General features: G+C 33.3%; 1 protein-coding gene across 1 annotated transcript in view; it reads left to right on the plus strand.

The window, feature by feature from the left end:
* Positions 1-21783, plus strand: part of LOC131974545 (death-associated protein kinase 1-like) — a 169952-nt gene that overhangs the window by 88229 nt on the left and 59940 nt on the right. The window contains 5 exon segments of the mRNA XM_059336900.1: positions 196-244; positions 423-449; positions 10326-10478; positions 19203-19248; positions 19431-19520. Of these exon segments, the coding sequence (XP_059192883.1) occupies positions 196-244; positions 423-449; positions 10326-10478; positions 19203-19248; positions 19431-19520 (365 nt within the window).

The following is a 21783-nucleotide window of genomic DNA, read 5'->3' on the forward strand; positions in this document are numbered from 1 at the left end:
TGATATATAATATCAATATGATTAATATTAACATACATCACATATGATGAAGTAAATGTTCCAGTACTGTGTTGTCCAGGTGCGCGGTGCAGAAAGTGACAGTAGAACTAGAATAGAAAATTGAATGAAAGAGAAAGTAGTTTTTGTGTTGACCTGAATATAAAAGCTCTTTGTGTTGTTTTGTTTTCCTCTCAGCTCCAGAAGTGGTCAACTATGAACCTCTGGGCCTGGAGGCAGACATGTGGTGAGTCTAACAGATAACACTCTGCTCTGGCTACATGCTGCTTGGATCCTTGTTATTAGTGAAGAACATCTGCTGTTAAGTACATTTCTGTTTAGCATGACGCCTTTTCTCTCTCTCTCTCTCTCTCTCTCTCTCTCTCTCTCTCTCTCTCTCTCTCTCTCTCTCTCTCTCCTCTCAGGAGTGTCGGCGTGATAACGTACATCCTGTAAGTCAGCTATTCTCAACCTTTTAACCAATTGGGGTCTCGAGATGATTTCTGGGGGTCGCCAAATCATTTTGGAAGTCAGCTCTGTCTCCACTGTGTTAAAGTGTTCATGTGTTCATGTGTTTTAGTCTTTTTGGTCATTTAATGTCCTTTTTTTGGACATTTTGTGTCTTTTTTTGGCCATTTTGTGTCTTTTTTGGTCATTTTGTGTATTTTTTTGGTCATTTTGTGTATTTTTTTTTTATCATTTTGTGTCTTTTTTGGTCATTTTGTGTGTTTTTTTTTAATCATTTTGTGTCTTTTTTGATCATTTTGTGTCTTTTTTTTGTCATTTTGTGTCTTTTTTGATCATTTTGTGTCTTTTTTGTAATTTTGTGTCTTTTTCTGGTCATTTGTGTCTTTTTTTAGTCATTTTGTGTTTGTTTTTTTGGTCATTTTGTATCTTTTTTGGGTAACTTTGTTTCTTTTTTTGTTCATTTTGTCTTTTTTGGGAAATTTTGTGTCTTTTTTTATCATTTTGTGGTAATTTTGTGTATTTTTTTGTAATTTTCTTTCTTTGGTTGGTCATTTTGTGTATTTTTTTTATCATTTTGTGTCTTTTTTGGTCATTTTGTGTATTTTTTTATAATTTTGTGTCTTTTTTTGTTCATTTTGTTTCCTTTTCTGGTCATTTTGTGTCTTTTTTGTAGTCATTTTGTGTTTGTTTTTTTGATCATTTTGTGGTCAATTTGTGTCTTTTTTGGTAATTTTGTTTCCTTTTTTTGCTCATTTTGTTTCTTTTTTGGGTGATCTGAACTGTGTGTGTGAGATTGTGTTCAGTGAGCGGGGGTCTCGGACAACATGCATGTTAAATTGTGGGTCGCGACTCAAAAAGGTTGGGAACTCCTGCTGTAAGTACCTGGTGTCTCCAGTGATGATGGCTGATTGTGTGAAATGTGAAACATGCGTCACTGCCACCTTCACCTTGATGTTCACATTCTGTACAGCCTGCAGGGCGTCACCACTCTAAACATGACATCAGTCACACTGTTGGTGGAAGGTAAAGAGGCCACCGGCTGCCCTTTGACCTCTCTGTCTGTTTACTGGGCCCATCAGCTGTTTGTCCTCAATAATGTCCTAAAAACAACCTGCAGCCAGACCGTCAGTGGCGGTTCTAGACCAGTTTTACTGTGGGGGCCAAGCAGGGGCCAGTGTTTAATCAGAGGGGCCCATTAAAAAACAGCAAAGATGATATTCAAGCATTCAAAACCTTTATTGTATGTAAAAATTATATAAGACATTTAATTATATTTGGAAGATACAAATACATTGATTGAAACAATGAGACTCACCAACAATAACAACTATTTTTGTACGACAATTACATTTCCCATTTTCATGCACAATTACTTTTTTTTTATTTTGAAAGCGCAGTACAGTGAGAATAATCTTTTTTATATATATATACGCAAGCTTTTGTTGCACAATTAAACTATTATACAATGTACATATTCTGGGTTCCTTTTGTGTACAATGAGATATTTTTATAGTTTGAACAAAAAATAGGTAAGAATTGTTCCACCTCTCCTCTTTACAAATTGATCATTTTATTATTAATTTGACACAGGGGCCAAGGAATTCTTCACAGGGGCAGTGGCCCCTGTAGGCCCCTGAGTAGAACCGCCACTGCAGACCGTCCTAGGCTTGTCACGATACTAAAATGTTCAACTCGATACCGATACTCAGGAAAATATTTGATACTCGATACCATTTTCAATACCACCAGGATAAAAACAAAGACCCCAAAATTTAACAGAAATATTTTTAATAACAAGAAAAATGCAACATGTTAAAATGAACAGAACCACAGGTTAAATATTTATAATAAAAAACAGTTGTGCAAAAAGAAACTGCAACTATGATAACAAGCTTCAGGTCTGAGGTAGTGTAAAAAATAAATAAATACAATAAACAATAACAATTAGAACAATATTTTGAGGTTGTATGATTGTATTTCAACAAATAATTTGATGATATTTTAGTTTTTTTTCATGCAAAACATGACATTTCAGAGGGAAGTATTATAGTTTTTACTCCACTGTGTTTATCTGAGGGCTGTAGTTACTTTTCAAATTGAATTTTTTGCACCCAAAACATATAAAAATGTAAAATTACAGCTCAAAGTACAAGTCTGTTAATCAACTGATAGAAAATAAGTGATTATAAGCAACTAATTTGATGATCTTTTAGTTGTTTTTCATGCAAATAACAACATTTCAGACAAAAATGCAATAAGTTGCTTCATTCATGTCACCAGTTGCTCTTTAGAGCAACATCATGAGCTTCCAGAGCTGCTGAGTGTTCTTCAAGCAGCCGTTCAGACACGTCGGCTCACTTTAATTCAACAGAGAGAGAAAAGTTCACGGCCTGGTCGGCCTGCAGATCAACTGCTGCTGCTCCGGAGCTCCCACACACCTTTTATCCTCCAGACGCCTACACACAACACACAACACAACACACACACAACACAAACACAACACGCTGCTGCACAAAACTCCGTTAGCTTCATTTGCCCACACAAACATGTGGAGAGCTCTCACCGAAACACACCGAGGTGAGCAGAGAGAAAGAACAAGCACAAGGATTGTCGCTTTATTACATAATAGTAACATCACTGGATAAACTCTGGATATGTTGTTTTCACTGTGAGCAAGTGAAAGTCTTCAATCCAACCATGATGTTACAAATCATGTTTTTTGTGGCGGTGCTGAATACATGTAGGAGAAACACTGTATAATCCAGGGGTCTCAAACTGGCAAATTAAATAATTATGTGTCTTTCTTTAATAATTTTGTGTCTTTTGTTAAAATAACTTTGTCTTTTTTGGTAATTTTATATGTCTTTTTGGGTCATTTTGTGTCTTTTCTAAAATAATTTTGTGTATTTTTTTAATCATTTGTGTCTTTTTTTTTATACTTTTGTTTCTTTTTTTTTATAATTTTGTGTCTTTTTTGGTCATTTTGTGTCTTTTTCAATACTTTTGTGTCTTTTTCAATACTTTTGTGTCTTTTTTTAATACTTGTGCGTCTTTTCTAAAATAATTTTGTGTGTTTTTTGGTCATTTTATGTCTTTTTTGGGTCATTTTGTGTCTTTTTTTTAAATAACTTTGTCTTTTTTGGTCATTTTATGTCTTTTTGGGTCATTTTGTGTGTTTTTAATACTTTTGTGTCTTTTTTAATACTTGTGTGTCTTTTTTAAAGTAATTATGTGTATTTTTTTTAATTTTTTGTCTTTTTTGTAATTTAGTGTCTTTTTTAAGTAATGTGTCTTTTTTGGTCATTTTGTGTCTTTTTTGAATACTTTTGTGTCTTTTTTAAATAATTTTGTGTCTTTTTTGGTCATTTTGTGTCTTTTTTTGGTCATTTTGTGTCTTTTTTTGGTCATTTTATGTCTTTTTTTTGTCATTTTCTGTCTCTTTTTGGTGATTTTGATACTGCCTCCATCGGCCTCCAGGTAATTTGAGTTTGAGACCCCTGGCTTAATCCTTTTAGGTTGATATGAAATGTATTTATTTAGCTCCGACTAAACTCCGCTGTTAAAATGATCCATCGTTTTGTCTCCACATTACATATTTACTACTGTATCCATATACACTAACTGTACTATACACACACACACACACACACACACACACACACACACACACACACACAGGATCTGCCGTCCTCCCACACAGCTGTCACCGCTCTGCCAGGAAAGGTAGAAAATAGATTGTTCCTGTCTATTATCACAGCCGAGCGTCAGTGAGCTGCACTTACTGCTCATCTGCTATTGTAAAACACAACGTGAGGGAAATAAACGGCCGGGAATAACTCAATAAAGCAGTCGGGGAGATTTCTGGCACCATCTCCAAAGTCTTAATGGGAGAATTCTGCATGAGTGATGACCTGATTTCTCCACTGTAATGAAATTCCTCCATTAGGGATCTCCAAAGATAGGACAGTTTCCATTTTTTAAGAGTTTGAAAGACTTCATTTGTTGGAGATAATGTAACCTGAAATCATTTTTGGTGAATCTGACAGTTTTTCTGCTCTGCTGGAGCCTTAATCTGAGTTGTTAAGACTGAGGATAAAAAATGTGCAAAGTGCTTCTTTTAGTCTCTCTTGGGAAACATTTTGGTAGATAAAATGGGGCTGTTTCCACTACGGGGCAATACCTGGAATGAGACAGGTCTCACGCGCTGAAACGCCCCTAATTTAAAGACGAGCCGTCCGGAATCTGCTTTTGTCGGGACTTTTTTTGTCCCTGTAGAAGAGCAGGGTCGTTTTTCTCCCCTGAAAAAAGCCTGGTTGCTGATTGGATAGAACACTAAGCAGACAACAACAACACGCAACATTTGTAAAAGCCAGCGAAGCAGTGTTGCCAACTTAGCAACTTTGTTGCTAAAGTTAGCAACTTTTCAGCTCTTCTTAATGAGCTGCGGGGGCCGGAGGCTCGTTAAGAAGAGTAGGAACGAGTCGAAGTGGCACAGTCCTCCTGCAGCAGTCTCTCCCAGCTGAAGAGCCGGAGGGGATGTTAACCCCTTAGCGTTCAGTCTGCAAATTGCTAACAGGCTAACAGTTAGCTCTGTAGCAGTACAGTGTGTATGTGCTAACAGGCTAACAGTTAGCTCTGTAGCAGTACAGTGTGTATGTGCTAACAGGCTAACAGTTAGCTCTGTAGCAGTACAGTGTGTATATGCTAACAGGCTAACAGTTAGCTCTGTAGCAGTACAGTGTGTATGTGCTAACAGGCTAACAGTTAGCTCTGTAGCAGTACAGTGTGCATGTGCTAACAGGCTAACAGTTAGCTCTGTAGCAGTACAGTGTGTATGTGCTAACAGGTTAACAGTTAGCTCTGTAGCAGTACAGTGTGTATGTGCTAACAGGCTAACAGTTAGCTCTGTAGCAGTACAGTGTGTATATGCTAACAGGCTAACAGTTAGCTCTGTAGCAGTACAGTGTGTATGTGCTAACAGGTTAACAGTTAGCTCTGTAGCAGTACAGTGTGTATGTGCTAACAGGCTAACAGTTAGCTCTGTAGCAGTACAGTGTGTATGTGCTAACAGGTTAACAGTTAGCTCTGTAGCAGTACAGTGTGTATGTGCTAACAGGCTAACAGTTAGCTCTGTAGCAGTACAGTGTGTATATGCTAACAGGCTAACAGTTAGCTCTGTAGCAGTACAGTGTGTATGTGCTAACAGGCTAACAGTTAGCTCTGTAGCAGTACAGTGTGTATGTGCTAACAGGCTAACAGTTAGCTCTGTAGCAGTACAGTGTGCATGTGCTAACAGGCTAACAGTTAGCTCTGTAGCAGTACAGTGTGTATGTGCTAACAGGCTAACAGTTAGCTCTGTAGCAGTACAGTGTGTATGTGCTGCTGCTGCAGGAGGTGTTCACTTAGCGATCTCTGTTTGTTTACAACAAGCACCAGACACTCTGTTCACAGTTAGCGATGCCGGTTAATTCACGATCACTATGTTTATGATCAGTGGAGACACTGTGCATAATTAGCCATGCTGCTTTGTTTATGATCAGCTGCTGACTTTGTGCACAGTTAGCGACGGCGGCCACAGTTGAGTTTCCCATGTTTAAACCGTCGCGACGATCTAAAACCAAACGTCACCTCCAGAGTCTCTAAATCCCTCTGGAACCTTTTTGTAACGGAGACATGCAGAGTGACTTTATCCAGTCCACTTTATTTATATACAACATTTTTAGCAAACACAAGGTTTCCAAAGTGCTGCACAAAGAATAAATAGATAACACAATACAAAGAGATGTAGTAAACAAGAGAACCATAAAATGCAATAAGATAAAATAAATTAAAAATGGGATAGAAATGAATAAAATAAAATGTAAAAATTTACTGCCAGCACAAAATAAAATATGCATTTATACAAATAAAAACATCATCATAAAATCATAACTCTTCCCCCTAAAGGAAACACGACTAATGTAACCTGAAATCATTCTGGTGAATCTGCAGCTTTCTGCTCTGCTGGAGCTCTAATTTAGGTTGTTAAGACTCAGGATAAAAATGTGCACAGTGCAACTTTTAGTCTCTCTTGGGAAACATTTTGGTGGGTAAAATGTTGCCACGGAGTCCTGACTTAACACATTCCTGCTGATTTTCCCGCCTGGATCGGCGAATAATTGCCTTAATTATTGTTTGTTGTGAGCAGCTGCACCTTATACACTCGATAAAATCAGACATTTCCACTCAACTTGAGCCTGACCTCCATGTCAGTCCCAGATGGCGTGTTAATTAGCGGCTGGCGCTGACGAGCTGGAGAGCTCTGAGTGGAGCAGGAAGGCCAGACCAGGATGGTTTAACTGGCTGAGCTCTGAGAGACTCACACCTCATCTACATGCATGAGAGATCAGCCTTTAGTGTGCTGAAATGTGTCTGTCTGTCCACTAAAACATGCTTTAGTCTCGTCCCTTTACCTTCATCTGCTCGTTTTTATGTGAATAAATGTCCATAAATGTACTTAAATTGCACCTTTTTTAAGTAATTTAGTTTTTTTCCCAGTCATTTTGTGTCTTTTTGGGTCATTTTGTGTCTTTTTTTTGTAATTTTGTGTCCTTTTTTTGGTCATTTTGTTTCTTTTTTTAAGTATTTTAGGTTTTTTTCTGTCATTTTGTGTCTTTTTGGTCATTTTGTGTCTTTTTTAATTAATTTAGTTTTTTTCCAGTCATTTTGTGTCTTTTTGGGTCATTTTGTGTCTTTTTTTGGCAGTAAAATCTTTTTCAGGCGGTATAATAAGCAGGAATGTGTTAAGTCAGAACTCCGTGGCAACATTTTATCCACCAAAATGTTTCCCAAGAGAGACACAAAATGACAGAAATAAAGGACACAAAATGACCAAAAAGACACAAAATGACAGAAAAAAAACTAAAATACTTAAAAAAAGAAACAAAATGACCAAAAAAAGACACAAAATTACAAAAAAGACACAAAATGACCAAAAAAGGACACAAAATTACAAAAAAAGACACAAAATGACCAAAAAAGGACACAAAATGACCAAAAAAAGACACAAAATGACCAAAAAAGGACACAAAATGACCAAAAAAAGACACAAAATGACCAAAAAGACACAAAATGACAGAAAAAAAACTAAAATACTTAAAAAAAGAAACAAAATGACCAAAAAAAGACACAAAATTACAAAAAAGACACAAAATGACCAAAAAAGGACACAAAATTACAAAAAAAGACACAAAATGACCAAAAAAGGACACAAAATGACCAAAAAAAGACACAAAATGACCAAAAAAGGACACAAAATTACAAAAAAAAGACACAAAATGACCAAAAAGACACAAAATGACAGAAAAAAAACTAAAATATTTAAAAAAAGAAACAAAATGACCAAAAAAAGTAATGTTTGTCCATTAAAACGTGTTTTATTCTCGTCCCTTTTTCCTTCATTTGCTCGTTTTTATGTTTACATTCAATTGAGAGGTGTTAAAATTTCCTCCTCGTATATTCATTGTTATTGAGCGCCGTCCCAGCTGGCTCTGCTGTGATGCTGTTTGACTAAAACACCAAATACTTCAGTCTGATAACGAGCCTCCACTAATGACTCACCGCTCCGTAATCACGTCCCCACATCAACACGGAGTGAAGCTCTCAGTTTGGGTTTCAAGGGCCGAAGCTAATCAGCATCGGCTGATTTACTGTTTGCATGAAAAATCCAAAGTATTCCCTTTGATTATACGAGCCGAGTTAGACGCTGTGGTTAAAGCAGTTTAGATTGAAGCTTCGGAGGTTGTTGAGATGATTAAAGCATGCAGTCACCAGCCCGTCAGCAACGGCAACACTAAATAACTTTATATGATGATGAATAGTGTAGATAAACTTTCAGTAGCTTGAAATGTGATGTTGGTGCAGCACAAGAGACTCTGGAGCCGCCACAGTCTAGGTCAGGGGTCTCAAATTCAAATTACCTGGGGGCCGCTGGAGGCAGTATCAAAATGACCAAAAAAAGACACAAAATTGCTAAAAAAAGACACAAAAGGACCAAAAAAAGACACAAAATTACAAAAAAAGACACAAAGTTATTTAAAGACACAAAATTACTTAAAAAAAGACACTAAATGACTGAAAAAAGACACTAAATGACTGAAAAAAACTAAATTACTTAAAAAAAGACACAAAATGACCTAAAAAAGACACAAAATGACCAAAAAAAGACACAAAATGACCAAAAAAGACACAAAATGACAAAAAAGTCACAAAATGATAGAAAAAAAACTAAATTACTTTAAAGAAGAAACAAAATTACCAAAAAAGACACAAAATTATTTTAAAAAGGCACAAAATTACTTAAAAAAGACAAAATTACCAAAAAAAGGCACAATTATTTTAAAAAGACACAAAATTACTAAAAAAAGACACAAAATTACCAAAAAAAGTAATTAAAGGGACCTTCCACACACAACACGGTAAAGTGTCATTCATATAAAACTCACATTAAACTTTCATATCAAGGTGGGGGCCACAAAATATCATCACGCAATTGGCCCGCGGGACGCAAGTTTGAGACCCATGGTGTAGGTCTATAATGGAAACCCTTACGTCACTACGGCAACAAGTAGGAATGTTGCCAATATCATAATATGCTTTTTTTTTTTACCCATAAAAAAAACATCGCTACCTCTTTTGAACCTTATTGTTAAACACCTCTAACCTTATATTTTAAACCCCTCTAACCTTATTGTTAAACACCTCTAACCTTATATTTTAAACCCCTCTAACCTTATATTTTAAACCCCTCTAACCTTATATTTTAAACCCCTCTAACCTTATATTTTAAACCCCTCTAACCTTATATTTTAAACCCCTCTAACCTTATATTTTAAACCCCTCTAACCTTATTGTTAAACCCCTCTAACCTTATATTTTAAACCCCTCTAACCTTATATTTTAAACCCCTCTAACCTTATTGTTAAACCCCTCTAACCTTATATTTTAAACCCCTCTAACCTTATTATTAAACACCTCTAACCTTATTTTTAAACACCTCTAACCTTATATTTTAAACCCCTCTAACCTTATTGTTAAACACCTCTGACCTTATTGTTAAACACCTCTAACCTTATTATTAACACCTCTACCCTTATTATTAAAACCCTCTAACCTTATTATTAAACACCTCTAACCTTATTATTAAACACCTCTAACCTTATTATTAAACACCTCTAACCTTATTATTAAACACCTCTAACCTTATTGTTAAACACCTCTAACCTTATTATTAAACACCTCTAACCTTATTATTTTAAAAAAGACAAAATGACTGAAAAAAGACACAAAATGACCAAAAAAATACACAAAATTACTTAAAAAAGACACAAAATTACAAAAAAGACACAAAATTACTAATAAAAGTCACAAAATGACCAAAAAAAGACACAAAATTACTAAAAAAAGACACAAAATTACAAAAAAGACACAAAATTACTAATAAAAGTCACAAAATGACCAAAAAAGACACAAAATTATTTAAAAAAAGACACAAAATTACAAAAAAACAACAACACAAAATTACAAAAAAACGACTAAATTATCAAAAAAGACAAAATTATTTTTAAAAAGGACCTTCCACACACAACACGGTAAAAAAAAAAACATACCGGTATAATCGTGAACGATACGATACGGGACACCGCTACCTCTTTTGAACCTTATTGTTAAACCCCTCTAACCTTATTATTAAACCCTTCTAACCTTATTGTTAAACCCCTCTAACCTTATTATTAAACCCTTCTAACCTTATTGTTAAACACCTCTAACCTTATTGTTAAACCCCTCTAACCTTATTATTTTCCTCTGTCCTGTCCTTACAGACTGAGCGGAGCGTCTCCGTTCCTGGGCGACAACAAGCAGGAGACTCTGGCCAACGTGTCGGCCGTCGACTACACGTTTGACGAGGAGTTCTTCAGCAGCACCAGCATCCTGGCCAAAGACTTCATCGCACGGCTGCTCATCAAAGACCCCAAGTACGTCTGATCCCTCTCTCTCATATCTATTTAGAAGTGTACGATAATTAGCATACAAGCAAATTAAAACACTGACTATCATCCCATCTCTTCCCTCAACTAATGATCCTTTCATGACTGATTATTGTCTTGATTACTGTGAATATTTAAGGCCATGAAACATGACAAAATGGTGAAAAATCACCATTACAATGCATTTCTTTTATGAAAAAATAAAGAGAAGTTCTGCACATTTATCTTTAATTAGCAAACACCCGATTTTCAGACAAAGCTCCTTCATTTCTACAGGCCCTATTGTTTTGTTTTTAGTGTGTAATAGTTGATGGATGACTTAAATAATTAATCAGTTGGATTAATGGATTAATCAACTAATCTTTCAGCTAGAGAGTAAACTAATCAGTCAGTTTGACCCGAAGGAAAGTGCTTTGAGACTCCAATTTTATAAAAACTTTATTTAAACACTTGCTGGAGATCACGACCTTAAATTTATCTTATCCTGAATGCTAGAAAATCAGCATCAACTAGGGTCTTCAAATTTGAAAGAAAGCAGCTTTTTGCTAGTTAGAATTCAATGCAGCATTATAAATAAATACCTCTATATCTCCATATTCAATCTCTAATAATGTAATTTAAAAGACACCATTCTAAATATTTGTTTTTGATTGGTTTAATAAGCTAGTAAGAAAATGAATAGCACATGAGACTCTGGAGCCGCCACAGTCTAGGTCAGGGGTCTCAAATTCAAATTACCTGGGGGCCGCTGGAGGCAGTATCAAAATGACACAAAAAAAGACACAAAATTGCTAAAAAAAAGGCACAAAATGACTAAATAAAAGACACAAAATGACAAAAAAAAGACACAAAATGACAAAAAAAGACACAAAATTACTAAAAAAAAAAGACACAAAATGACTAAATAAAAGACACAAAATGACAAAAAAAGACAAAAAATTGCTAAAAAAAAAAAGACACAAAATGACTAAATAAAAGATACAAAATGACAAAAAAAGACACAAAATGACAAAAAAAAAGACAAAATTACAAAAAAAAAAGACACAAAATGACAAAAAAAGACACAAAATTACAAAAAAAAAAAAAAAGACACAAAATTACTAAAAAAAAAAGACACAAAATTACTAAAAAAAAAGACACAAAATTACTAAATAAAAGACACAAAATGACAAAAAAAAAAGACAGAATTACTGAAAAAAAAATAAATTACTTAAAAAAGACACAAAATGACCAATACTGACTGCAGGAATTCCCAAATATTTGTGTGTGAAAATCCTGAGTATTTGACAAACTGCTGATCTAGCCATGTTCAAAGTCACTTAAATCTCCTTTCTTCCTCTTTCTGGTGCTCAGTTTATTGTTTATTGTATATTGTTTATTGTTAAAAAGATCCCCATTAGCTGTCACCAAAAGTGGGAGGAGCTAGTCTTCCTGGGGTCCACAAGACAAAACAAAAATCACTTAACAATTAAACATTGTAGACATTATTATATACGTCATCAGAAATCATTCAGAATAAGTTATTACATTCATATCTATTACATTAATTCTCACTTTCATACAGTAAATATGTTCATTCACTACTCACTAATTTAAATAGTGCATTCTCAAGTAATAATTAAAAGATGCTTTACTATTCAGTTCACGTATATTCAGTGGGCAATTATTCCAATAACTGATAGCACGATAAATAACTGTTCTCTTTAAGGCATTTAAGCTCCTCTTCAACATGTCTACAGGCCTAAATGCATTGAGTTGCTGCCTTGTGATTGGCTGATTAAATAGAAATGTGTGTTCATGAGCAGTTGAACAGGTGTACCTAATAAAGTGGCCAGTGAGCGTATAACCTAGTGTCTCCCTTATTACGGAGTTGCTGTAGCAACAACTGTAAGTCAGTGAACGCCTCTTAACCTCTCCTTCTCCCTGCTGTCTCTCTCAACAATGGAGCAGAGCAGGCGCTGATAATAATAATAATTATAGGTGTGGAGATAATTTCATTTAGACGCTATCACAGGTGGCTTTCAACAGACAAGAGGCCAAAAGAGGAGAGTGACTTTACAAACTTCAGCTAATGGGGCTGATAGAAACCAGGAGCGGGTGCATCAACATGGAACGGCTTTTAATTGATCTGCCTGGTGGATTGAGTCAGCTGGCAGCAAGATTAATGAAGGTTTCCTACCAGAAGACTCACATTAATAATGTTGTAATGACACCAGACTGCTGCAGCAACATGCACTGTAATATTACACTTTTATTCACATTATTACTACGTCCTTAACATTTCAGCATGAAAATATCTAAAAAGGACAAGACCTATGTTATAATATTTGGTGGAATGTGTTAAATTACTCTAAATGTTTCCGACAGACACAGAGAAATCTGTAATTATAATAATGGACATAGAAACAATTAAACCTAAGTATTGAGTCATATACACTACCGGTCAAAAGTTTTAGAACACCCCAATTTTTCCAGTTTTTTATTGAAATTCAAGCAGTTCAAGTCAAATGAACAGCTTGAAAGGGTCCAAAGGTAAGTGGTGAACTGCCAGAGGTAAATAAAAAAAGGTAAGCTTAACCAAAACTGGAAAATAATGTACATTTCAGAATTATACAAGTAGGCCTTTTTCAGGGAACAAGAAATGGGTTAACAACTGAACTCTATGGAGTCTTGGGCTATTTTGTCCATTTTTGAATTCTTTTCATGTCTTTGTAAGTCATTTTGTGTCTTTTTTTGGTAATTTTGTGTCTTTTTTTGGTAATTTTGTGTCTTTTTTTCATCATTTTTTGTCTTTTGGTGTCTTTTTTTGGTCATTTTGTGTCTTTTTTTCATCATTTTTTGTCTTTTGGTGTCTTTTTTTAGTCATTTTGTGTCTTTTTTAGTCCTTTAGTCCAACATAAAATGTGATTTTGAATCTTTTTTTTACTTTCAAAACACTATCATGCTTAATAAAGAATTTTAAATGTTGCAAATGTGCATTCATTTCAGTACACTGAGACATTAAACTGCATAATTTTCAATTAAATTCTGGAAAAGTTGGTGTGTTCTAAAACTTTTGACCAGTAGTGTAGATGGACATACCTGTCAGAGGCCAAAATTTACATATTAAACATACTTTTTAAAATTGGTCTTTGCTAATATTACCTTTTTTTTCGGACACTGAATTTTAGGTCTTCATTAATTGTAAGCCATAATCATTATAATTAGAATAAATGACATAAATTGAGACATGAATTGTTTCATTCTGTGTGTAATGGATCTATATAATGTGTTATTTCACCTTTTTGAATTGAATTACTGACATAAATAATAGATAAAGAAGATAAATGAAGGTTTCCTACCAGAAGATTCACACTAATAATGTTGTAATGACACCAGACTGCTGCAGCAACATGCACAGTAATATTACAGTAATATTACAGTAATATTACACTTTTATTCACATTATTACAACATCCTTAACATTTCAGCATGAAAATATCTAAAAAGGACAAGACCGATGTTATAATATTTGGTGGGATGTCATTAAAAGGACGTAAAATGAATTAAAAAAAAAGACAAAATTACTGAAAAAGGATGTAAAATTAATAAAAAAGACACAAAATTACCAAAAAAGGATGTTAAATGAATAACCAGCAATTCACACAACACACCAGCAATTCGTAGTGTTGATTTTATGATTTTTTAAAAAATGATTTTATGTGTATACATCCTTTTTTTTCGTAATTTTGTGTCTTTTTTAATCATTTTATATCCTTTTTTAGTAATTTTGTGTCTTTTTTTATTCATTTAACATCCTTTTTCAGTAATTTTTTTTAAAATTCATTTTATGTTCTTTTTTAGTAATTTTTTTAATCTTTTTTAAATTCATTTTACATCCATTTTTAGTAATTTTTTTTATCTTTTTTAAATTCATTTTACATCCTTTTTTAGTAATTTTTAAAATCTTTTTTAAATTCATTTTACATCCTTTTTTAGTAATTTTTTTTATCTTTTTTAAATTCATTTTACATCCATTTTTAGTAATTTTTTTTATCTTTTTTAAATTCATTTTACATCCTTTTTTAGTATTTTTTAAAATATTTTTTAAATTCATTTTACATCCTTTTTTAGTAATTTTTTAAATATTTTTTAAATTCATTTTACATCCTTTTTTAGTAATTTTTTTTATCTTTTTTAAATTCATTTTACATCCATTTTTAGTAATTTTTGTAACTGTGGAAAGTTCACTGTAACTCCGGTCAGTAGGTTGATGGTTTGTGGTCAGTTTCCCTCGCGGTTATTTCGGCTTTTGTTGTACAAACTGAAACTATTTTGCAAAACAATGCGTCATTATTTTATTGTTAGTCTACAGAAGTTGTAATAAGGGAAGTGTCAGTGTCTGTACTTTCTGAGACGGTTATTGAATACAGATTATTGACGTTCAGAGAGTTAGTCTGCTCATTTTATTATTTCGGTATAATCTTTTTGTTGATGAAGTGCTGACTTAACCCTTTATCAGGCAAAGAACTATATTTGGTAACTTCAGGTAATATTTCGAGAAAAAAAGTTGCAAATTTACTATATTAAAGTGGCAAACCTACGAGAAAAAAAGTAGCAGATTTAAGAGATTTAAAGTGGCAAATCTGCACGAAAAAAGTTGCGGATTTACAAGAAAAAAGTGGGAAAAAAACAACTTTTTTCTCCCAGATTCACCACTTTAACCCTTAATAGGACACTCATTGAAATACTTCAAATTCCAAATTTCAACCCTAGAGAATATTGGAGGATATTACATACTGCCAGAATGTGTAAAAAAAAAAACATACGAAAATAATATTTTGAGAAAAAAGTTTACGAGATTAAAGTGGCAAATCTACGAGAAAAAAATGTGCAGATTTATGAGATTTAAAGTGGTGAATCTGGGAGAAAAAAATGTGCTTTTTCCCACTTTTTTCTCGTAAATCTGCAACTTTTTTCGCACAGATTTGCCACTTTAAATCTCTTAAATCTGCGACTTTAGATTTGCCACTTTAATCTAGTAAATTTGCAACTTTTTTCTCGAAATATTACCTGAAGTTACCACATATAGTTCTTTGCCTGATAAAGGGTTAATGTATCAAAACCTCTTCTGCAATTAAAGTATCCCATCCGTTGAGATGCACGTCTCTAATGGGAAGTGATGCATGAAATGATCGTCACATAGATTGTTCCCTGTTGTCTCAGTACCTTCTCTGAGGTGTTGTTTAAGAGAAGTATGAAGAGTTTCAGGAAGGAAATGAGATCTTTTAGATCAACAAAGGTCAATATGCAACCCAGAATCCAAAAAAAAAGTTGGGACTCTGTGTCAAAAGTAACTAAAAAGTTTCTCTTTGAACATAAACCTCTTGGAACCCACCTGCACATGAAGGTTTAGAGGTCTGGAAAGGATTAAACACAAAATATATTTGAGTTGAAGCTTATAACAGGAGAACTGTAAGACCAAAATCCACATATGAGGCTTCATTTGAAAGGTTACATCTTGTAGTTTCTGCAGTTGTGCTTGTTTAGTATTTGGCTAAAACAGAAACCAAAAACTGCATGATTTATCCAGAGTCATCGTGGTAAATAATGAATTACGAGAATAAAGTAAAAAATATTTAATTACTTTCGAGAATACAGTCTAAAATATTTAATTCATTACGAGAATAAAGTTGAAAATATTGAATTAATTACATGAATACAGTCGAAAATATAAAGTCATAATGAAGCAACCTTAACTGCAACTATCTCTTAACAATATTTGTCTAATTTATTACACTGATTATAATCCCTCAAAATGTCCAAGTCGATGTATTCAAATGTCTTTTTATTGTCCGACCAACAATCTAAAACCCAAAGATATTTGGTTAACAATGATGTAGAAAAAAACCCAAACACTGCTAAGTTAATCTTTTGCATTTTTGCTTGGAAATTATTTTTGAATTATTAGGGCCTCGGGGCAATCGAACCGAGCACTACGGTTATACTGTGGATTTTTTCTTCTTCCTCTTCCGGAAACAATTTCGTCCCGCTACTAGTCCTACAACTTGAAGAGTTGCAGGACAAATTATATATCAAAACGTGCGGTTTCATCGGGATCGGTGTGCTATTACTTTTCTCTACAGAATCTGAAAACTGCCCAAAATTTTGCATTGAAGTGAATGGGACGGCCGAAAAAAAATGAACGAAAAAGAACAATAATTGGAGATTTTCAGACGTCTACTTCTCCGGCATAATTTCACCTAGAGACTCCATTTAAACTTTAAACAGTAGACACAAGTCTTGTGTATCGGTGTATTAATCCACGTTTCGATAGGTCATATAGTTTTTTATCAATCCCTGTTCAATGACCATGATCATTTTTGGAGAAATTCTGAGATTATAATGGGTGTGTATTGCACGGAATGTTCGTGTCACAGTGTGTGACATCATCGCCAGAGTGTAGAGGGAGAGAAAAAACTGACAAAAAATAAATTTGAAAACTGCGCTCCAGGCCGCAAATTCCACTCTACAGAAATAATTTATACATAGAAACGTAGGAAAATTAGTCTTCTCCCTCACAATCCTCTGGTAAAGCTGTCAGAGTTATAGTTTGGGCGTAGGACGCACAGATGATCCACCAACACCACCAACAGCCTCATTGGCTCCCATATTAAAAACGCAGGGAGATTTCTGAAAAAGGGAGATGTAACAGTTTTTTTGGATCGCTTTAACAAAGCTATTTCTTAATTTTTCTTCACAAAAATATGTAGACGTTCAGGAAGAACTCAGGACGCTCAAAGTGAGGTCGGATCAATGATAGGTATTATGGTTTTGCCAAAAATGCTTTCTGTTCGAGGCTGCTGTGAGTTTGATGGCGTATTAGACTCTGAAACACCGAATTTGTCGGACAACCATGCAGTTTTCTGTTGTTTTAACCCGTGACCTCATTGTAACGAATGAGGAGGGCTGCTGTTTTTCACTCCTTGCTTGGTTTAAGATTCAAGTTTCTTTCTTTTGGGTTTCAGTCACAACAAAAAAACTAACTTTTCAAAAGGTTAATTGAATTCCTGACTTGGTATCTCACCACCACAACGACATCATAATGTTTTCATCACAGCTCCGTGGGAGAGACTCTTCTTTTATCCCTCTGACCACAGCTGTCTGTTTGCTCTCTGTTTGCTGTCTGTTCAGTTAATCCCTCGTTCAACTCGTCTGCAGCTTCATGGACTGTTGACACCAATCTAAGTCTCTGACTAGGAGACTAGGAGACTAGCAGACTAGGAGACTAGGAGACTAGCAGACGGCTGCATTCAGCACTTAAATCTCTGTTTCTACAGACAGAAAAGGTCTTCTGGTGTCTCTTACAACCACTGGATATCTCCGAGGAGGAAATAAATAATTTCTAAGAGAATAAAAAAATGTCCTCATCATGTGGGATGTGGCTTTAAGAATAATTTAATTCCAGTTAAAGTTTGACCCCTAATGATTGTGTGTCAAGACGCCGTGAGGAAGGAGAGTGGGAGACTTTTTATAATCCACCAGACCATTTATTTATTTATTTATTTAAAGTTGTTTACAATAAAAAGCTTAGCTCTCAGGTTCCTTCCATCAATGCTTATAGAATATGTTTAAAAAGAAGAATCTAAAGGGATAAAATACAGCGCATATCAAATAAAATTATGTACATTTTTTAGTTAATGTATATGCATAATGAGAAGTGATTATTAGATAAATACAGAGGCGTAACTATGACAGAGTATAAGGGCCACATTTAGAAGAAAAAAATTTAATTACGAGATTAAAGTAATTATTTAATTAATTAATTACGAGAATAAAGTTGAAAATATTTCATTAATTAATTACAAGAATAATGTCAAGTATTTGATTAATTACGAGAATAAAGTCTAAAATATGAAATTAATTGTGAGAATAAAGTCGGAAATATTGAATTAATTACAAGAATAAAGTTGAAAATATTTAATTAATTACAAGAATAAAGTCGAAAAAAAGTTAATTAATTATGACAATAAAGTCGTAAATATTTAATTAATTATAAGAATAAAGTTTTTAAAAAATAATTATGAGAATAAAGTCAAAAATATGAAATTAATTGTGAGAATAAAGTCGGAAATATTTAATTAATTACAAGAATAAAGTTGAAAATATTTTATTAATTACAAGAATAAAGTCGAAAAAAGATTTAATTAATTACGAGGATAAAGGCATAATTTTTTTATTAATTATGAAAAAAGGTCGAAAGTATTTAATTAATTACGAGAATAAAGTAAAAAAAATAATTAATTACGAGAATAAAGTAAAAAAAATAATTAATTACGAGAATAAAGTAAAAAAGATACTTCATTAATTACAGAAATAAAGTTAAAAATATTTAATTACAAGAATAAAGTCGAAAATATTTATTTAATTAATTACGAGAATAAAGTCAAATATTTAATTACGAGAATAAAGTTGAAAATATTTAATTACGAGCATAAAGTCGAAATTTTTGAATTAATTACGAAAATAAAGTCAACTTGGTTGCCTGGAATTCGATTTATTTTTTTAAATTAAATAATTTATAGTTTGGTGAACTCATAATGTGTGTGTCTGCAGCTTTAAATAGTTGTTGTTGAGTGTTAAAATTCTGTCTTATGCCAGAAAACATAGAAAACATAAATATTCTTGTTTTATTAATTTTAATTTTAAATTTAATATATTTTCCATCCACAGAAAGAGAATGACGATCCAGGACAGCCTGCAGCACCCCTGGATCAAGGTAGATATCATCTCTATTTTTATTTTAAAACATTTGTTATCCTGTAACTTTTAAAATGTTTCCTTTTTTTAATATTGTGTTGCAGTAGTTGATGTTTCAGGGTTTATAAGCTGAATGTTGCCAAGATCAACTGGCCAAGAAAATAAGCTCATAAAAAGCATTTTATTTTTATTTTAAACCAGCCAAAAGACACTCAACAAGCTCTGAGCAGGAAGGAATCGGCCGTCAACATGGAGAAGTTCAAGAAGTTTGCAGCTCGAAGAAAATGGAAAGTGAGTTCTCATCTTTGATACATCTCTAATTCTTGTGTTTCATATTTTTATTGATGTTTATACAAAAACAACAGAGGGACATATAACTATATATATCAGGGTACATTAGTGTCGGCATTAAACATGTTAGTAAACACCCTTGGATTTAGATTTGTATCATTTTAAGAACAAACAACAGTCACATACATTGAAACCAAGTAAACAAGACAATATTAAATATTTAGACAAAGGCTGTATAAAATGATTAAACTGACCACATAAACATAACAGATAAAATACATAAATAATAGTAAAAGACAGAAGGGAAAGAGTCATTTTTGCATCTATTTTTAGTCGTTTTGTGTCTTTTTTAGTATTTTTTCCATAAATTTTTGGTCATTTTGTTTCTCTTTTTAGTCATTTTTTCATCTATTTTTGGTCATTTTGTGTAATTTTTAGTCATTTTTACATCTATTTTTGGTCATTTTGTCTTTTTTTAGGAATTTTTGCATCTATTTTGGTGTTTTTGTGTCTTATTTTGTTATTTTTGCATCTATTTTTGGTAATTTTGTGTCTTTTTTAGGCATTTTTCCATCTATATTTGGTCGTTTTGTCTTTTATAGGCATGTTTACATCTATTTTTGGTCATTTTGTGTCTTTTCTAGTCATTTTTGCATCTATTGTTGGTCATTTTGTGTCTTTTTTAGTCATTTTTTTTACCTTGTTGTGTGTGGAAGGTCCATTTAATTACTTTTTTTGTAATTTTGTGTCTATTTTTTTTGTAATTTTGTGTCTTTTTTAAATATTTTGTGTGTTTTTTTAGTAATTTTGTGTATTTTTTAAATAATTTTGTGTCTTTTTTGGCAATTTTGTGTCTGTTTTTGATCATTTTGATACTGCCTCCAGCTGCCCCCTGGTAATTTGAGTTTGAGACCCCTGCTCTACAGCCTCTTTAACCCATTATGTGCCCATCTCTACTTCTTGACTCACCAAAGCTTCAGGACTGATGACAAAACCTGCCCAGTAACTCTTCAAATCCACAAAACACTCTGACAGCTTCTTGCCAGAACCAAAACCACGTCCTCCTCATGTAGTTCTCTCCATCACCAGAGAGGCTCCGGGGCCACAACCATCATGTCTGCTCCGTCTCTCCTTGTCTGATCTGGTTCATCATGGCTGACCCAGAAACCTCTCTGAGCCTGAAGAGACGTAGCGAGGGTTTCTCTGGTGCTGTCGAGTCCTCTAGTCCTCTAGTCCGTCTCACTGGAAGCTTCTGGCTTCTCACTGATCCTGATTTGACTTTAAGCTCATTTATTTCCACATATAAAACTGATTCCAAAACCTGGAGAAGCAGAGACTTCAAATAGTTTGAGCTTTAGAGGCTTTATTCATTAATTTAATGTCAACATTCAAATAGGAGTTCAGGGCCATATCGTATTGTTCACCTTCATCATGCATCTATTTTGGTCATTTTCTGGTCTTTTTTAGTCATTTTTGCATCTATTTTTGGTCATTTTGTGTCTTTTTAGTCATTTTTGCATCTATTTTTGGTCATTTTGTCTCTTTTTTTAGTCATTTTTGTCTTTTTAAGTCATTTTTGCATCTATTTAGGTCATTTTGTGTCTTTTTTAGTCATTTTTACATCTATTTTTGGTCATTTTGTGTCTTTTTAGTCATTTTTGCATCTATTTTTGGTCATTTTGTCTCTTTTTTTTAGTCATTTTCGCATCTATTTTTGGTCGTTTTGTGTCTTTTTTTGTCATTTTTACATCTACAGTCATGGAAACATTCTTGATAATAACCAAAATCATTCTCAATAAAACCATGTTAAATGTCTAGATATCAGCTCTTAAATTAAACTCTTATCAGCTATTTTTGTTGTCATCATTATATTTGTCCAAACAAATGTACCTTTAGTTGTACCAGGCATTAAAATGAACAAGAAACTGAAGAAAACAACAGTGGCTTAATACTTTTTTTATATGACTGTATTTTTTTGGTCATGTTGTGTCTTTTTTAATTATTTTTACATCTAATTTTTTTGTCATTTTGTGTCTTTTTTAGTCATTTTTACATCTATTTTTGATCATTTTGTCATCATTGTCATCATTTTGTGTCTTTTTTTTAAAAATAGATGCAAAAATCAACACAAAAGTCACAAAATGATTTTTTTAAATAGATGAAAAAAAATGAACAAAATATGACATAAAATTATCGAAATATAAACAAATTGACCAAAAATAGATGTAAAAATGAACAAAAAAGACACAAAATGATAAATAGA

The sequence above is a fragment of the Centropristis striata genome, chromosome 7, assembly GCF_030273125.1.
Source record: "Centropristis striata isolate RG_2023a ecotype Rhode Island chromosome 7, C.striata_1.0, whole genome shotgun sequence".
Lineage (NCBI taxonomy): Eukaryota > Metazoa > Chordata > Actinopteri > Perciformes > Serranidae > Centropristis > Centropristis striata.